Source organism: Patiria miniata, unplaced genomic scaffold, assembly GCF_015706575.1.
Source record: "Patiria miniata isolate m_02_andy unplaced genomic scaffold, ASM1570657v1 HiC_scaffold_28, whole genome shotgun sequence".
NCBI classification, from domain to species: Eukaryota; Metazoa; Echinodermata; class Asteroidea; order Valvatida; family Asterinidae; genus Patiria; species Patiria miniata.
The window spans coordinates 8,639,420-8,659,309 of record NW_024037067.1 but is presented as its reverse complement, the minus strand read 5'-3'; the positions used below and the strand labels follow the sequence as shown (position 1 = coordinate 8,659,309).

The following is a 19,890-nucleotide window of genomic DNA, read 5'->3' as shown; positions in this document are numbered from 1 at the left end:
ATCAAAAATGTAACGTGAGTAACCGTGGAATTGTCCTTATGTAAATACACAGTGAGAACATAAAATTACCCACTCCCGTCAACACATTCTTGGTCATAAAAATCAAGGCATTCTTTAGCGCCAACGCCCAGGCACATTTTTTTTAATAAACCTGCTCGACCACATACCTGTTTATGCTGGCACATTCGTGGTTCCCACGCAAGAGGAAGAAGTTGCTGGGATACTTCAATTTGTATGCCAGCATTAGGCAGATCGTCTCCAGCGATTGCTTGCCTCTGTGGAACAAACAAAAAAACATTGAGAATTTTCAAGATGATTAAAAATTGGCAGGTTTGCTTGTAAATGATCGTATCGCTGAGATGAATAACCCAAGGGCATTACGATTTACGAGTAAGTGGGAGCGTATGGTGAAGGACCCGTTTTTGTTGATTTATTGTCATGTGATGCCGGGGAGCGGCTGGCTGGATAATTAGGTTAAGACAGACAAATTAAAAAAGGAGGGGGGAAACTACAAGAAAATGACAATTCTATAAGATATGGGAACTTGGGAAGAAGCCTTTAATCATTCTTAATGCACAATCAGTTAAAGGGACACTGCGTCCTGGAACAGCCCAATTGGGCTACAAAACGCGCTTTGAATGAAAAGTTGTTAATCGGAAAGAACATTTAGAAGTAGGATACAGACATCCACACAACTATCATTTAAAAGCTGGGCATTTTTGTGTTATTCCTGTATTATGCCTGCGAGAACGACTTTCGGGGTCCACTTTTGCGACCCCAAAAAGTCGAGCTGTTTGGGTGCTAGTTGTGATTTCATCCGTAAAGTGTTCGCCTTTTGCGGACGTGTAAGAAACCACATTTCGTGCATTGATGATTGGTCACCGCTGTTCGCGAGCAGTACAATAGAGATTAGTGTGCACTGTAGGGGTACGTACATTCTAACCGACACACATATCGTACACTGACTGAGAACGACAGGAAAAACGTATTCGTACTCCGTCGTGTCCGATGTAAACAACCGTTTTTTCCCCGTCTTTTTTGGGGAACGGTAAGACATTAGGTTGGTTTCCTTTCAACCAGATGTTTGAAATAGGATAAGTAAACAATCCAAAACATGGAATTTTTTTGGGATTTTAGGACCTAGTGCCCCTTTAAGGCTTGCAGGTGGCCATGAAATTGAATACATCTGTTACATGTACATGTTCATAACATACATCTGTTTGTGATTGTAAAAAGTCCACTACAATGGCTCCATGCACGAACAGAGAGGGCGCTTTTTGGACCACTTTCGAGCGCCCAGTGGATGGGACACACCGCGTACGCATGCTGGTTCGCGCACGGTATGTATAAGTACGCACGTCTCAATTTATTCTGAATGTGCACAAAGTCATAGCTTGTTTGCGTGAGCGGCAGGCGCCGTCAGCAATGCGTACGAATGTCCCTCCCAGTGGTCTTCCCCAACTCTCCCTTTCTGATCACTGAGGGGGTACTTGTGCACGGAACCCATAGACTCCAGCCAATCTTTTCTGTGCTGTACCCATTGATCTCCATTAGTAAGACTGGATAGGACATGCCTATACTTGCGCGCAGTGAAGATTCAGAAAACGCGGACACAAACAGCTGGGTAGTACAGTGCAGGTTTAACGTTTGCGACCACGCATGCGTGACGTGCGCGTGCTGCATGGTATGTGTGTGACAAACGCGTTTCAAACTTTCAAACCCTCACTGATGACTACGTGTACGTGCACAAGATGGAGGGTGCTGTGTCCTATCCAGTCTTACTAACGGAGATCAATGGCTGTTACCCACAGAAATGAACATTAACTCATCCCACTGTGTGCTTCACAAAAATCCTTTACTGCGATTTCTTTTGGTCGAAAAGGCCAACAGCAACACTGGTTACATGTATCTTGGTTGACGGTGGCTATGTAAATATTTGTATGCATTGATGTCAAGTAAGAGGCCATGAGATCAAATCCTCTAATAAGTTTTCGAATTTTTTTTCTCAAAAGCTTTTTGACAGCACTGAGTACACAGTGCTTATAAAACAACGTCCACGGAAGAGGCACAACCCAATACTAATATTTACATAATTTCTCCAACTCAAAAAAAATAAAATAAAATAAAAAATACATCTTATCAATATGTACTTTTCAACCAAGGATGTGGCAAAACCTGTTAAAAAAACGCCAATTGTTCATTAACTTTGTTTGCACAGTATGGGGATAGGGACTCAACCTGAGAAGCCTTCAGCATACAAACACATATAATCCATGTACATGTCTGTACAAGTAGCCCAGCTTTCCTGATCTTAGTGACGCACGCATTTTAATTAAAAATTTCAAACTGCATGGAAGCTTTACGAAAATGTCCATGTACGGTACATATATGTGTCTAATGCCAATTGAGTGCTTCGGTGACCCTTCATGTGTTTACTTTAGGTAAAACACTTTTAATACTACGCACATCTATGTACATGTACATTGCTCTCAAGAGACGTGAAAACTGAAAATGAATATTTGCGCTTTCATTTGGATGGTGGCCTTTTTTAATATCAACCGTTCTGACAAATGTCGCAATCAATCATTAAAATACGACGATCCGTGCTGCATTTTTTTTCTCTCAAACTAGGCCTACATGTATGCAAATAATGGCTGAGCTTGATTTGTGGGCCAAGATGCAATCAGGCCAAGGTACAATGTATAATTTGCCTCAACTCCGATTCTTGAGATCAAATTGACATTGTGGTGCATTCCCAAAGGGGGTTACTGCATGGATGTCTGTACAACGTGCAATCAATTTGTAAGATTTACTGGTTGTAGGCAACCTGTCTTCCCATACACGTGCAAGTGCGTGAATAATTTGACACAAAATTTGTTCATGTTTCTAATCAGGAAATACAGAATTAAAATAAAACCTACATAATGATTCATTTCAATTTTAATATTTTATAATATGTTTGTTAGCATCTGATCGTTTTTAATATTAAAGGGAATAAATGTGCGCTTCTGAGGTAAACACTGTTTAGGACTGGTTGGAGTCTGGATGCTGATAATTGACCTATCGCGGTAGAATTGTGAAATATTGTCCAATTGGTACATGATGCAAATGGACGCGGGACGCGGAACGCGCAAAAATCTGAGACAAACAAAACTTAACCTAGGCCTACAAGATTCCATACAAGATTGTCTAAGGGGCTTGGCTAACTCGCAAATAGCGAAAGATTAATTACCGTAAAGCCAAAGATATAAAAATATGAATTTTAATAATATATTTTTATATCTTTCTTTTAGTGAAGTACTGGTATTGTGTTTTTATGTGTAATATTCATTTGTAATTTTTAACGTTTTCCCGGATAATAAAGTCAAACTGTCATTGAACTTGAAATTGAATTGAAAATGGAACATGTATAAAAATTTACAGAGAATGTCAGAATAACACTTTGCGCTAAAACATGATGCTTACCACTTGCAACAATGAACGTTACATGTAACGGTATGATGTACATGTATGTACAGTGCATTTATTTATAATATAATTCCATTAATTTTCTCTATGAAGTACAGGTACAACTGCACTTTCTACAGGTGATGCCTTCGCCTTCCATTTATACAATGTAAGCAAGACTTCCTCTATGGTGACACCGTGACGTGACGGCTGTTGTTTCCACACCAAGCCTCATGTGCATAAACAAGTGCACCAAAAAATGTTTAATCTACCGTACCAGTAGCTATTAGTATTAAATACATCATGTACTATCTAAAGTGCAGGCCACCCTCAAAGACTGGCAGGGCTCCCAGCGGCCCCACATGCCATAAATGAATGTATAATGAATGACACATGAAGGGTACCAGCCTATCTCAAGGATGCCTTTGGGACCTCAAATAGCGTTAACACTTAAGTCCATGGCTCAGCTATTTTGTAAGCGTTTGGCTAAATTCAATGCAGTCTCCATCACTTGGATTTAGAATTTCAAGGATACAATTAGGGGGGGGGGGGGATCTCAGCAAAAAAAAAAATTAGTCAAACTTGACAAATTAAAGATGGTTGGTGCATGATTGCAGATTCAGCATGCCATGCAGATGATGAGGGCTACTTGGATGATAGTAACCATGGCAACCTGCAATTTTAATCACAGATGATTCCTTCCGACTTTGCAGCTTGAAATATGCAAGCCAAAAAAAAAAGGAAAAAAAAAAGAAAGAATTTTTGAGTTGAGCCTCCTCGTTCAAAAATGAAATTCACAAACTGATAAAAAAAATTAATATTAATCAAAGGCAATTGGCAGCAATTGTAAGCCGGTATTGCAAAGGTTTATTTTTTTTATATTTTTTAAGCTACCATATTTTTTACCATTTGTAAACATTCGAAAATGAAACTGCCAAAATATTATGAAAGAACCTACTCTTATGTATTTTGGTTGAAAAGAAATAATACTATCGAGCATCTGACTTGCAATATAATATTTTTTTCTCTCACAGTTGAAAAATAAATTTGACCGGGTCGGGGTTTGAACATACAACCTCCGGATTGCCGTTCCGGTGCTCTACCAACTGAGCTATCCAGCCCTATGTTGGCGAATCCAAAATTTGTCAGTGTCTTTTACCCGTAATATGACATGCAGCCAGGGAACGCGCTCAAATTTACAATGCTAGCAACATTAGCGATGCCGCAAACCCGGGAAATAGCAAACGAGGATCACTCCAAATGGCCTTCTTATTACAACTTATTGAATAAATCACAAATTGAAACTGAAAAGGTGCATTATACTAATAAATCTGTTTTTCGAAGTTGAAAGAAACAGAGCGGGGTTTGAACCTGTGACCTCTGATATTTAACAGTGCGAACAAGTATTAAATCAGGTATCAACTACACAACAGTGTTCCATACATACATGCATAATAAGAGGATCCTCCCTCATCCACAGACCATTTGTACCACTGCAGATGCTCGTTTGTACATGTGTGACAAATTAAGGCCACATGTTGGGATCATTAAGCCCAATATGAAATAACTTCATGCATGGCTTGTCTGCACCCTGCCGTTTATATTAATATCTTACAGTAGGACCAAGGATATTAATATGGTACATGTATCAGGCTCAGATATGCCCAGTGGAGGAGATTTTACATGAATGGGAGGATATTTTATTTATTAACAAGTCAGAACCCTGAAAACACTTTAAAAAAAAAAATTCCTTGTGAAGTAGAGGACTGAGGAATTATCCAGCATGTGTTCTACATTTGGCGTGACACCAAAAAAAACAACTAATACAAATAATTTTTTTTTTTTAAAAGGTGTTCACAAATTTTCCCATACGTTTTTCAAAAATGGGACCTACGGTACATGTAAGCCAAACAGACACTAATATTAGGCCTATAAGATTTTGATTCCTGATGCAAATCAAATCCGACTTGAGTCACATTTTTAGCAACTCAGACTCGGACTCGAGCCACAATTAACAATGACTCAGACTCGACATTACATATTCAGACTTGGGATTCGGACTGGATGGAGTGGCTCAAACTCAACCCCAATGGCAAAATGACAAATACCGTATGTTCCTATTAAAATTGAAAAATGTGGAATTTTTCAATTTTGTTTGCATATTAACATTAATTAATAACAGCTATTTCATTGATTTAATTGTAACATGCACCTTATTCCTTAGTTGCACAAGCACTGCAAATCAATATGCCCCAAGCGGCTACTATACCATTCTCTACATTCCCTATATTTTACCAGTCCACTGATCAATGAGTTATTTGTGTCAGGTTTGATATCCATACATTTTAGCGGCTCGTGACTTGTGACTCGACCTCAAACTCGGACTCGACCTAAATGACTCAGGACATACATGTAGACTCAGACTCGGCTTTCAAGACTCATTACTCAAACTCGGACTCGACCTAAATGACTCGGGACTAACAACTCACTCAGACTCGGCATTCGTGACTCAATACTCAAACTCAGACTTGACCTAAATGACTCGGGACATAGACTCAGACTCGGCTTTCATGACTCATTACTCAAACTTGGACTCGACCTAAAAGACTCGGGACTAACAACTCACTCAGACTCGGCATTCGCGACTCAATACTCAAGCTCGACCTAAATGACTCTGGACTTAGACTCAAACTCGACCCAAGGTTTGAGGACTCGAAGACAAAGTCTGGATTTTGATAACATTTTCTCAGGCTTGATGTCCAAATCGGTTGAAAACGCAAGGCGTGAGGTGCATGACTAATGGAAAGCTTGCATGATTGCATCAGCACCAAAGAGTTGATCCGTAAATTTCCTCTTTGGAAACTAAATCAATATGTCTTGGCTCAGTGGAATATCAATCAAGCGCAAGTGTATGTTTGTAATTATGTTCTACAAAAAGCAAAAGATCTTTACGCATCACATACAAATTTAAGGGATCAGAACATCAAAGGAGTCTAAAGGGTAAGCCGAATATGAGATCAAATTAATATTTAACATTGACATTCACTCAAAACAAATTAAACAGTTTTTTTTTTTAAAAATTGAACGAAGAAATTGACTGGAGCATGAATTGAACCTGCGAATTCCGAATTGCCGTTCTGGTGCTCTACCAACTTAGCTATCTAGCCCTAGTTGGCGGTTTCCTGGAGGTCACAGGTTCAAACCCAGCTCCAGTCAATTTCTTTGATCAACTTAAAAAAATGAAAAAGATAAACAAATAAATAATAGTGAAATAAAGACTGGGGTCCAAAACATTGAAGCTCTGGCAGGGGCTTCTACATGTCACTTGGTGGTTGGTCTGTCTGTCTGTGTGTGTCTGCCCCCCAAAATTGACCAAATATAATTGACTAATTGACAAAGTGCCGTCATCATAAAATACACTCTTGCCGACGGTTTTCGTAACACAGATTTTGTTTCTATCGATGGGCATGCTCGAATTAATTGACCAAAAGCCATACCGTCGTCATAAAATGCATGTACACTCTTGCCGGGTTTTCTGCACACCGATTTTGTGTCAATCGATGCGCATGCAAGTCTATTTTGCATATTTCTCTCCCTGAAAATTGACCAAAATAAGCCCCCTAAGTTTCCCATAAAATGTAACTACATGTACATGTACCTAACTTTAATTTTCAAGAAAAGCAAACAAAATAAATTCAATACTTCACAAAAAGTTTGTAACAATTCGGAAAGATGTTTATGAAAAGTCTGCACATGTTGTAAATGGAGGCAAAATATGTGCAGTAATGTTATAGTCTCATGGTATTTATCACAAAGCTATAAATCTCTAAATCTAAGGTATGGTGTTCCATATGTGCAATCGGTATCACATTTTTAAGCTCTGGCAGGGATCATTTTGGTAGATTTCATGCAAGACTTTCATGCAAGATGGCTAGAACCTATTGTGCATTCGCACCTGTTTGATGTTCAGGGGCCTTCATCACTTACTGTACCTTGTACATTTCATGCAGTTGCTGGTAGAGATTAAATGTGCTGACCACATACAGTTTTTTTTCTTGCAAATTATGCTTAAAGGTACAGTCCATCATTTGTAATTTGTGCATTTTGTTCGTTTGAAGCAACAAAAGTACTCAAAATCTAAAGAAGGGTGCTGAACAACTAACCTGATGAAGTTTCAGCTCAGCTTCAGCTGTATATTTCGAGAAAATCAACATTCTAGGATCTCGATGTCAAATCAAAAGTTGCTGAATCATGTTTTGGATTGGGCCTGAATTCAGCGTCAGAGACACGTTCTCACTGAGCCGATTGCAGCTACGCCATGTTGTGCACTGAACCGACGAATTATAGCAACCACGCGCACGTGTGCGTCGTGTCAACGCTTGCGCGCACTTCGCCGAATAAAGAAAACAAACTACTAACAGAAATGTCCACCGTTGGAAAGGCCTTCTTTCGTTGATTCTTCAAAATGACAGCATGCCAGAAAGAATAATTTCACAGGGAGCTTAGTTCCCTTTCATGTCTTTCGACCAAGTATGTTTTTCAACAATAATTACGTCAGTTACTTTTTAGATAGCTGCAAATGATGGACTGTAGCTTTAACACTTCAATTTATCACTGTGAAACTAGCTCAGATCATGGGGCTAGCACAGTGCATGTTATGATCAAATTTTACAAGTAGTAAGCACAAGAGACTTTGGCAAGTCCAGTGCAGCAGCCCATCAGACACGCACACCCACCAGGTAGTCCAATCAATGAATCCAGGAATACTGGGCGTTAACACAAGACAGACCCCTGCTATTAAGAAGAGGACTGTTGGACTTGCACGTTGGGAAATTCCAGACATTCTCTGTGTTACCTTGGAGGAATAAACACAGCGGGGCGATTCTGTAATTGGAAAACTTGGGAATGGAAATTATTTTTGATCGTGTGCGACAATTAATATCTAGAAAAACAAATTGCTTTTGTGAGAATTTAGAAGAACATGCACACACACACACCATGTACACTGTTTGACTGTCGCCCTAAATGCTCTATGCTGCAGTATTTAAAAAAAAAATCCCTCTGTTTCGAGAGAATTCGCCAATCATCTAAAAGGGAAAAATAACAGTAGAATGTATATTTAAACAAAAGGACTATGTAAGGATCAATTTAAAATAAATAGATAAATTACCTGAAAAATGGTCAGGAAAAACACATACGAGTCAGGACTAGAGCAGTAGAAAGATAAACAAAATTTTTATTATTTTTCTTCAATAATTGTATAAATGGAAAATCTAAAGACCCCTCCCTAACAAAGAGAAAGTTTCAAAATACTTGACAATATTTTTTGACATGTAATGTTAATATTTCAATGCTAAACTCCAACATGTACACGTAGCAGTATATTTGCCTGCAATCGAGGACCCCCTATTGTCCCTCTTTTGGTTGTACTTTAACTTTTTAGGAAGACCTCCCATATGTTTTGTACACAAATCAAAATTAGGGACCTCCCGGGAATTGGGGACCCTATTGTCCTTTTATATAACACCCAAGTAAATCTTTGTCATTTGATTGGAGGATTGTAGATCACGCGACATTAATTAATCGAACCATTGCGCGTCTACGTCATAACCGTACATTTTTGGTTCCATTCACCGTGCATTGCATGCCGCGCGCACGCTAAGATGCGCAGCGGCCCGGCCCTGTACAATCTTTGCACTATTTAGCCCATAATATGCGTTATAGCAGTACAAAACTTGCCTTTGAAGTTGATGCAGTTGCCTTGATGTTTTAGTTTTTTGCATTGTTTGAAGAACTTACAACGTTAATTTTCATTATTGTCAATGATTTGACTTTTAAACCTTTGTTTGCCTTGAACAAGGTGGATATGATACAATTTTGTGACTTTTGTTTGTTCTTAAAGTTTCATCCTCCAATTGAATGACAAAGATCTACTTGGATGTGATATAAAACAAATAATGAATGTTTTGCATTCGTGCAATGGTGAGAATATTTTCATTTGTCAAAAGATGGAATGTTCCATTCAACTCGGCTTCGCCTCGTTGAATGGAACATTAAATCTTTCAACTCATGAAAATATTCTCACCATCGCATGCATATTAACATTCATTATTTGTATACTATTGTTCAACGTCCCCTATTCAATGCAGAAACAAACTCAAGTACCCATATCACTTTTAATTGAGAGCTGGAGGAGACCATTTGGTGTGAATTGAACGTAATGCCGAAGGCACCTGATGCCCACACAAAGACATTACCGGTTTAAATCTGACGACCTCAAATTTTTAGTGTAAGGGAAAATGTTTATTTATACTACTGGAGTGAAGCAGACACTTTTCAAACGTCTGCCTTAAATTACTTCAAATCTTTCACAAAGGTATGACATGTTCAATGAAGAAAATATACGTACATGTACATGTATAACGTACCAGTACATGTACATAGAGTATTTGACATTTGTGCAAGAGTGTTTCTTGTCAATTTCTAGAAAATGGAAATCCCCTTCACCATGTTGCAATGCTTTACAGCAAAAAACAGTGATGCCAAGTGACACTAATCTACAGCAATTTGGAAGGGCATAGCTTTAATCCAATGATATTAGGTACCCGGTATATAAAAAAAATGGGTGAAAAAAATACATGTACATTTCTTGAACATTATGTTAATGAGAAGGCAATCCAGAGGCTCGTTTGCCAATCGCTTGACGGCCGCACACTATATCAATGGAGAACCAATTCATTCAATTCGGACCCATTTACAACATGAACTAGGTTACGAATACACTTTCCATTCCTGCGGAGCCTTGATTGCCGGCCCGTATAGCGTGGTACTTTGTTTAACCAGCGAAAGCCTCTGGGCAGCAGCTGTGCTGCTCCGTGGTCATTGCAAGGGAGCACAGACAGTGGGAAATTGATTGACTCTACAGTCGGATATTGTAAACGCCTGACCTGAAAATGTCTCAGTTCTACCCGCTATACTTCTTCAAATACCTTTAGCTTTACACTATGACATGTACTGTTCACAATCAAAATAATTTCTCCTTCAAAAAGTAACATCGTACATACATGTACAATGTCTATGGTTGAATATGATTAATATTATTTCAAAATGTTGTCAGCTTCCATTAGGATTGATTCATACATGTACTTTAATGCCATATGTACGTGAAATGAATTTGATGTTCAGATTGAGAAGCACTTGCTGCGAAATTTGCCAAAAGTTTAAATGTGTTCAACTTCGGCCAATTCGCTGCACAAATACTTGCCATGACTTCACAAATTCGTGTCCGTGTCTTTGCTATCTCGCTGAGTATGCATCAGCCTTTACACAGTAATGTTAATTTACAAATTCAGCAATTATACGTACATCGCTTTAGAGCTTCTCTGATTTGGAAGGGGGGGGGGGTGCTTCAAGTTCGACCACAGCATTACTGTACATTTTCTTTGAATTTCGAACTTTGAAATCTACATGTAATATTGTTAACCTGCCTGTTATTTTGTAGATGAAATTTGCTCAATGCAGTGCAAAGGTTGGTTCTACTCAGCGAAAATATGCACACAAACGTTAATTTGTGAAGGCATGTCGAATTTTCATGCGACTAATTCGCAAGCAAAAGTTGAACACAATTCAACCCAAGGCAAATTATGCAGCTTTTTTCTACAAATTCGCTTCACATCTGCATTACACTACACATCATGTAAAGAGGCCTTATGCATGGTCGTTAAATATAAACTATGCAAATGCAATAAAAGTAGTGACGTTTATTATGAAATGTTTGCATGTAAAATAGAGGTCAAGCAGGACTGTAATGCAGGCATGGCTTAAATTCTCAAACCATCAGGATTAATTTCTTAATCTTGCAAAAATCCTTCATTACCAATAAAAGCAATGAACTCCACACAAAATAACTAACATATGAAACAGAGACAAATTTGAAACCATTAGGGTTCCTACAACTTGTACATGTATTTAAAAAAAAAAAAAATCTTATTTTTATTCTGTCAATTGATTCCTACACACGCAGGCATTTAAATTAAAATGCCAAACTAACAATGCATTAACAAGCATCTAACGAGATCTGTTTCCGTTCATTAATTATGCAAAGTGGTGTACTGCAGCAAGATAATTAATGCATGGGCTTAAGACAGCAGGCCAAGGATGCTACATGTGCATGTAAATGTATCCCACTTATGTAAGATACAGGTTGTATAGGCCTCCCAACAGGCAATTGGAGAACATTTTTGTACAATGTTCATGACATGACTCTGTTGCGCAGCAGTGTTGCAAGTGCACGTGTGTCCACAAATACGCAGTTTGTTTTGCGATTTTTGAAATAAGCTCACAAAGAAAATGTCATATTACTAATGTGGCCTTTTTTTTTGACATTCACAAACATGGCTACCTCATACACATATGCCTCATTTTCTTCAAGGTGGTCATGGATGAGAACGTGATACTGTAAAAGATCATAACTGGGCGACTTTCATACCCTAACCATAGAGCTGCTCGAAAATGGGGAAACAGTTTCGGGAAAGTTTCAAGTGAGCAAGCAGCAATTTGACAAGCTGCTTTAAATCTCATCGTGACTCATATTCAGAAAAAAAAAAATCGATCGTCCATCTTTTACAACCAGTCAGTTCAGGCACAGTATCCAGTGAAAATATGTGACGTGACGTTATGAGCGGCGTGATAACATCACTTTGAATTTGATTTTTTTTTAAATCGTGCGGTAAGTCGCATGAGTTTGTCACGTGAATGTAAACACGGTCAGTGACTTGTGTATATTTCAATGTTTGAAACCACGCGACATTGTCAAGTGACAAAGTCGCACTTCTGTAAATTAGCATTGCTTTAGGGTGGCATTGGTGGTTAGTGCGTAAAGTGCTCGCCTCTCACCACTGTGGCCGGGGTTCGATTCCCAGCTCGGGCCATATGTGAGTTAGACGGTTTTTCTCTGGGCTCTCCGGTTTCCTCCCTCTGCAAAAATGAACACTTTCGATCTCTGGCTGTGCTCCGCGGTCAGACATGGGTCGTATGCGGCAGCCTAAGACGCCTTTACATGCCTTTGGCTCGACTTCATTGTAGCCGCGTCCTTCGCAATTCAGCTTCTAAGTTGCGAGTAAGGACGTTTAGCCCCCCCCCCCCCCAATTTACTTTTGCACAAAACCCGATTTTGTTTTATCTGTTCACACACTAACCTGTCAACGTAGTCACCCAGGAACAGGTAGTTACTCTCAGGGGGGTATCCTAGCGTTTCAAAATGCCGGATCAGGTCCATAAACTGGCCGTGAATGTCCCCTACAATGTTGACGGGGCTTCCAGTTCCAGCAACATGGGCTCCTCCAGGAACTTCTCCCTTGACAGCTGGCATAGCTGTCGGATTTGGTTCTCTGGAAGTTGGACCTGACCGATGAAAGAAAAAGAGTCCGTGATGAGTGCGAGTGTGTGTATTTTTGAAACTGTAATACATGTAAAGGGCCTCGGTAAAGAAAATCAGGTCAAATATAAGGATAAGCACTGATTAAAAAAATTAATAAATAAAAAAAAATAAAAGCAAATAAAGTGTTAGGCAAGAAATGCAAAAACTTTTGAAATGAACCCCACTGCTACTCTCCGCTCAAAAATAATACAAAAAAAATGCATGACCAAAAAAACCCAAATTTATCAAATAAATAAAAACAACATAAAATGATTCCATTTATTAGCGGTGACTAATTAATCAATGAATTTAAACGCAGAAAACAAAATGTTGGATTTTCTATTATAGTGAAAAAAATAGGGTGGGATAGTTTGATAATTTCTATTTTTTTTCTATAATTTTTTTTTATCTCCAGTAAACATACTGGTAGGGAGGGGGTAATGGTCGATTAATAATTAATATTCTTAATTTGTAGTTCTTTTTGCATGCATTCCTTATTCTGCATTTGCTGTGCTGTTTATTCGGGTCTGCTGCACTACGCGGCAAGACTGCACTGCTGACAATCTTACACCAAAAAAAAAAGGAAATAAATTTTATTTAAATACAGTGAAAATTTTGAATGAAAATTCAGGTATTTTTTTTCTTGGCTCTTTTAAAAATGACAAAATTATCGTCAACCAACAATGAAAAAATATCATTATCATCATTCTGGATCACATCCACAATCATCCTGACATCTTAATTGACGGCTCTCAGTGAAACACATTACAATCAGAAAAGTTATTAGTGAGGAAATGGGTGTATGCTCTCTTAATGACACACATAGCCTTGGCTACCCGCAGTGGGGCTTGTTAACGCACAACTGCCAATGACGGAAGCAAATATATTGTGAGCCCAGGATTCCGTCACATGTAGTCAGGGGAAGAACAGGCCAAAAGATCTACATGCACAACGCTGTACCATCACCTGCTCGACTTAATATTAATAGCCCCCACTGAGAAATCACCATCAGTCTAGCACCATTCGTATATTAAACAAAATCCTTCACTCATCCCCAGACAACCATTAGATAGACCCTTGAGATTAATCAAGTGCGTGCATCATGGAACAGCCACGACATGAATATTATGACAGCAGTTTGGGGCCCTGTGTCTAACGGAAGGAAGACTGTAAACTGTTTCTTGTTTCGCCTGAAAGCTGGACAGAATGTTTGCAATTTCTGTACTCTTTCCAACAAAACTTAAACAAATTACACAGATTTGTACAAACATTAAAACCTTAACCCCCTAGGCCTTTTTGTAGCCTCAATCCTGCAAAATCCTCCAATTGGCCTCATGGAAAAATAGCATATAGCCTCAATCCTGCAAATTCCTCCATTATTTCTTGAGTATGGTCCGTGGAGGGGTGACCACTGCCTGAATCCTGCAAAATCCTGCGGCAGTGACTGTCAATAATTATGTTGAGGCTTGGCCAGTGACATCCTGGAGCAGTACGGAGGATTTCAAGCATAATCCAGGCCTATATTTATGCATGGCTGAGCAAAAACAACACAAGGTCCGGCCCAAGACCTTGACAAAGTTCATCCTACGAAATCAGTAATGCACTTTTGCCATGTAACCTCAATCCTCCAAATTCCTGCACTTTGGAAAAGAGGATTTTGAAGGATGCAAGTCGGTTAGGGTTAATTAACAATAAAATTATTTAATTTATAGCTGAGTTGCTAATTTTTTTGTGTATGAAATTAGAATTGCACAGTTTTGGGCACTTTTTTTTCAGAAAAAAACCCTTCTCCTTTAATATTATAAATTAAAAGCAATGGTACCCGTTAGCTGATTGGGTCACTAGTGGCATATTCAGAAATTGTTCATGGGTTTACATAATAGGCCCTTAGGAGGGGTGGAGTGGGGGGGGGGGGGTGGGGGTGAGTAAGCCATTTTTTCTGGAGATTTTTTGGGTGGCAGTAAAACATTCGAGAAGTGGATTGTGGTGGGGGGGGGGGGGGGGGGCTTGACATCATTTTGCCACATTGGGTTCCATATTTTTTTTTGGGGGGGGGGGAACATTTGATAGACGCATAAACTTGTACATGATCACATCTAAATCTGTGAATGTGTCGTCAATAACCTAGATCGTCACATTGATTCCGATACGACATGGAACAGCCATCGATTGTTCGGGTGAACCGTCTAATCCTATGCGCGCATGCGTTCTTCAGTGTTCTACAGAGCTAACACTTAACAGGGGAAAAAGTTCCGTACTCGATCGCCACTTTTTTCAATTAATTTTCTAGCGCCAAAAGTTACATCTTTTATGGTTATTCCTCCACTTTCCCTCCTCTACTATCACCCTCTCCTTTCCTTAATTTCTGTTTATTAATCAGTCAGTTACTTCATCGAGATTCGAACCTCTGACGCTTGCTTGATACACGAGACTCTTAACCGCTAGGCCGCGCACGATCGCTGTTGCAATAATCAATCTTTGGACGTATTTGAAGTATCCATTGAAATAAACTAAATATTCATGAGAAAATAAATATTCATAACGACGTATTGCACTATCATTGGCAGGCTCATGCGACGTCATGGTTGTTGATGTCATGCGTATAACGTACCGCTGTCTTTTAGCCACTACAATCAGTTTTGACCGGCTGCTTCAAGTTAGATCTGCACGACGTATGCATCCAAAATGTGCTCTAAAAACACATTTTGAGTAAATTTTTTCACCTTTACACAGCTTCCTGGATTTCTCTTGGTTCAAATGACAAGGTGAGGTGACAATTAATATGTTTGGCAGCAGATAAATTGACGATCGAGTACGGAACTTTTCCCCTAACGGGTACTCGGCAGACTTCTATCATTTTGAGCGTACAGCTACCAGCGTACCATTTCAGGGTACCAGCGTGATCATGAAAAGTTGCAAACGTTCGGACCCTCCTCCATAATTCTCCCTCCAAAAAATCCCAAATTTATTTGGAATGCCAACTGTTACGATAGGAATATTCACTGTATTCTTCACGTGTAAGAATCGTACTAGGACAAATGATATTCATGTAGAAAATTTGAACACGTCGAAGGTTTTCATTACACAGTTACGCATGGCGTTGTTATTGATGCCACGTCCCTAACCGCTCTAAATCCTTCAAAATCCTCTTTGCCGAAGTGGAAGATTTGGAGGATTGAGGTTAGGCCTACATGGCAAAAGTGCGTTACTGATTTCGTAAGATGCACTTTGTCAAGGTCTTCAGGATGTCACTGGCCAAGCCTCAACATATTGACAGTCACTGCCGTAGCGTAGGTTTGCGTCAGGTTGCAACATTTTTTCCAAAATATCTGAAGGAAAATAAAGTTTATTAAAAACTATTTAATCATGTTAATAGAACAAAAAGGAAAAAAAAAGGGACTGCAATTGCAAAACACACGTCTTACCTGCTTCCCTGTGGTTTGCAGTAGCTGTTCTATAACTCGGTCTAAATTCAGGTCAGATTTATGCATTGTTCTTGTTGACTGCAATTGCAAATTTGACAGAACAGTGTCAGACGATAAATTCTATTGAAAATGTAGGCCGCTGAAATTGAGAGGATTAAGTTTCTTGAAGAAAACAAATCTTGCTCCCTAGTGGGCCTAATTCTTGACACATTGTTGTCGTCCTCCTCATAAATAAACTTGCAGTTGCAATTCAGTACTGATCAGTGTGAAAGATAAACACCAACTCCACGGCCGGTTGCGTTAGGTTGTGTACGGTTTGTATGACATACGAACACGATGGCCGCCAGCGCAGCAGACGACACAGCCAGCCGACCGTAGCAACCAAAAAGAACGACCTCAAATCCACCTAAGCCACGAACGACAGCTAGTCATTCCAACCACAAAGAATCCCTGCAGGTTTAGTCTCGTAGACAGTTGACTTTTGCTGTGCACACGTACTCCAAAAAAGACGAAATTCGTGCACATATTTTAGGTGTAGCTCGCAGCCGTTTCTACGGTAGCCACCTTTTCGATGGTCTACGTACATATGTACTGCATGCAGTGCAGTATGTACGGAGCGCCATATCGCCACACTGTACTGACCGACATGCATTGGCATAACATTTTCATTGGTCCCCGCCCCTTTCCGTCCGGCCGCGGCACGGCAGATGGCGCGCGTCGAAAGAGGAGGCCGGGAGGGGGCGGGGCCGGGAGGGGAAATTCGGTGCCAAAGTCGGAAAGAATTCGGGGAATATTTAGTACAATATCACAACTAAAAAACCACAACTAAACATTCTTTACATCCATTTTGTTTGTTGGGTGTTTTCTTTTTGGGGGGGGGGGGGGGGGGGGGGGGGGCTCAATGTAATAGACCCATATGCATTCACCATGGGTCTATGATATGTGAGCAGATTCGCTGATTAATTAGGCAAGACCCTGCCTCTTGACCCCCTAAATTTTGACCAATCAGCGGGCGCTTTTTATATATCGGGTCTTTGGTCATTCACCCGTTGCGCGTCATAGACAATGGATTAAAAAAACCTGCGTCACGAGCTCTGTATCATGTTAATTACCCGATAATGCGCCCGGCTGTTCAAATTGACCAATCAAACCATTTAGTCCTGATTTAGGAATGAAATGATGTCATGATTTAGTAAGTCGACTCCGATTGGCTGGCACGCGGCTTGCATACATCTGCATGTCTAGACATATCAGACGTTATACAGGAGTCTTGCTCTGTGGATAACGGGTGATACTCAGACTAAATCCACAGGTGATACTCAGACTAGGCTCAATGAGGAGGGGGGCTGATTAGGGGGGGGGGATATTTTACATGATCTTCATTTTAAAACCAATATTTAAAGTTTCTTCCAAATATTATTAATTATTCGAAGGTGATGTGATGGGCTGTTTTTATTTGTGGTTGTTCCATGTTTAGTGTTAATTATAAATGTTCAAGACAAAGTCCAATTTAGACCTGAAAAAAAAATACCAGTCAGTGGTGGATTCATGAATGACCAAAAGTTTTGCGAATATTAAAATAAATAACAATCCTAACTGGCCTTAAAATAACTTATGAATTCATCAGGGACAGATCATCATCGTCATCAATTGACAAAGCGTTCTCCATCCACAGAAGTCCTAATTCCAAAAGTTGCAGAAAACCTGCCAAACGTTTGGAATGAAGCCAAAAAAGCTACTTTTGCTACCAGTAACAATGCGAAATTATGATAAGACTTATCATTTTGAAAAAATTGAAACCCGCATTAAATTTGACTACATAAGACTTTGCCCTTGGGATTCCAAACAATAACCTGGTACAATGTATGAGTATTATGGGACCTTCAAATGAAACCTTAATTTCAAGATATTATGAGATTTTCACTATTAATATTGTATTTTTTTTAATTTGCTGTTTTCAAATGAACTTTATAATAATTTTAATAATAAATACAATAATAATAATAATGATTTCTTATATAGCACTTTTAAATCATTATTAGGCCAAAAAAAAATACTCGGTCTCTGGTCAGCGCGCGTGTCGATTTTAATCATGCGCATCAACCTTTTTTTTTTCTTCAAATTAACACGGAAGCTACAACAGCGCCCTCTATTGCCACACCTTCTCAAATTTTTGCACCAAGGAGCACCAAGGAATGGGGAAACTGCACCAAGGCAAATCATAAAGGGCACCAAGGCAAATGTTGGAGGACACCAATGCATAATGAGGACACAAAAAAGCAAAATAGTACCTACCTTGTATGTACAATTGAAAAAAAAAACGCGTCGCCGCATCAATTCCGAAACTTCGGTCTGACCAGAGACCGATATTTTTTTTTGCCTTACTTTAAAGATATTTCCAAATATTGAGAAATAAAATTGAGACATAAAATCAAACCAGTTTGACTCAACGATTCCCTCGGACACCCTGTGTACATCAAGAGTGCTCTCACATTTATCGGATTTCGCCTTCATGAACTTGACTGGAATTACACTGCACTCTTTGCACAACCACAAATTCCTTTTAAAACTCTCAACAGACATGGTAATACTTGTACTGTAAAAATGAAACAACTACCAATACTGTCTAGAGGTTTATTAGGATGGTGTATGCAGCAACACCATTAGGTACTGGAAAACAGTAATGATACATAACACAGTACTCAACAATTGCCTTGCTATCACTGACATCAATTTTGTTCTCAGCCTAATAAAGTACAAATTGCAAAAAGCCACTTGGTATACACAAACTGCCCCACACGCAAATCAGCATTTAGGTCTGCACGCATCTTCATTGTATCATGTTCATAATTAATTTATTATATTATTATTATTTTATTAAAAACCACAAATCGTGACCCAAAGGTCAAATTGCATGTGATCATAACAATTAAAACTTTAACATATAAATTGAGAGTAGATGTACATTAAAAAACTGTAACAAAAAAATTAATTAATTAATTATTTAATTAATAAAAGAGTAAAGAAATACTCATTCACAAAACTCATACAAACCGAAGACACAGACATGATTAAGTTAAATACCATCACTCCCCCCCTCCCCAACAGGTAAATTCCATCTGGCTTAATTGTTTAAAATTCTAGTAAAAAAGGGGATGGGGATGAAAGCGACTGGTTCGAGTTGACAAGGATGAAAAATTATGGCTATTACGAAGGGTTCTCCCATGACTCTCCTGTCTGATAGGAGGCATAATTGAATCTGTACGGATGTTATGTACCAAGCCTAGGGCAAAATTCACACAGTGCTGATCTCTTCTCCTATCAGCCAGAGAGTCTAGTTCACATGCTGCCAGTGATTCTGGGTATGAGGTGTAATTGTTACCTTGAACTATTCTACAAACCCTCTTTTGGATTTGCTCAATGTCGTCAGATTGTTTTTTAGTAATACCCGAGTGCCATACAACATTGGCATATTCAAGAATTGGTCTGACATGGCCTTTGTATACAATACACAGTTCTTTTGAGGAAAAACCAAACTTCTTCAGGGTCCTCAACATGAATAACTTCATGTTAGCTTTTTTAAGGGTGTGATAAATATGC

General features: G+C 39.1%; 1 protein-coding gene across 1 annotated transcript in view; it reads right to left on the bottom strand.

Annotated features, from left to right (window-relative positions):
• LOC119734845 (serine/threonine-protein phosphatase PP1-beta-like) overlaps window positions 1–16,904 on the bottom strand; it is a 30,201-nt gene extending 13,297 nt beyond the window's left edge. The window contains 4 exon segments of the mRNA XM_038208426.1: window positions 168–275; window positions 12,645–12,762; window positions 12,765–12,849; window positions 16,291–16,904. Of these exon segments, the coding sequence (XP_038064354.1) occupies window positions 168–275; window positions 12,645–12,762; window positions 12,765–12,849; window positions 16,291–16,356 (377 nt within the window). The 5' untranslated portion in view covers window positions 16,357–16,904.
• Window positions 16,905–19,890: the final 2,986 nt, after the last annotated feature.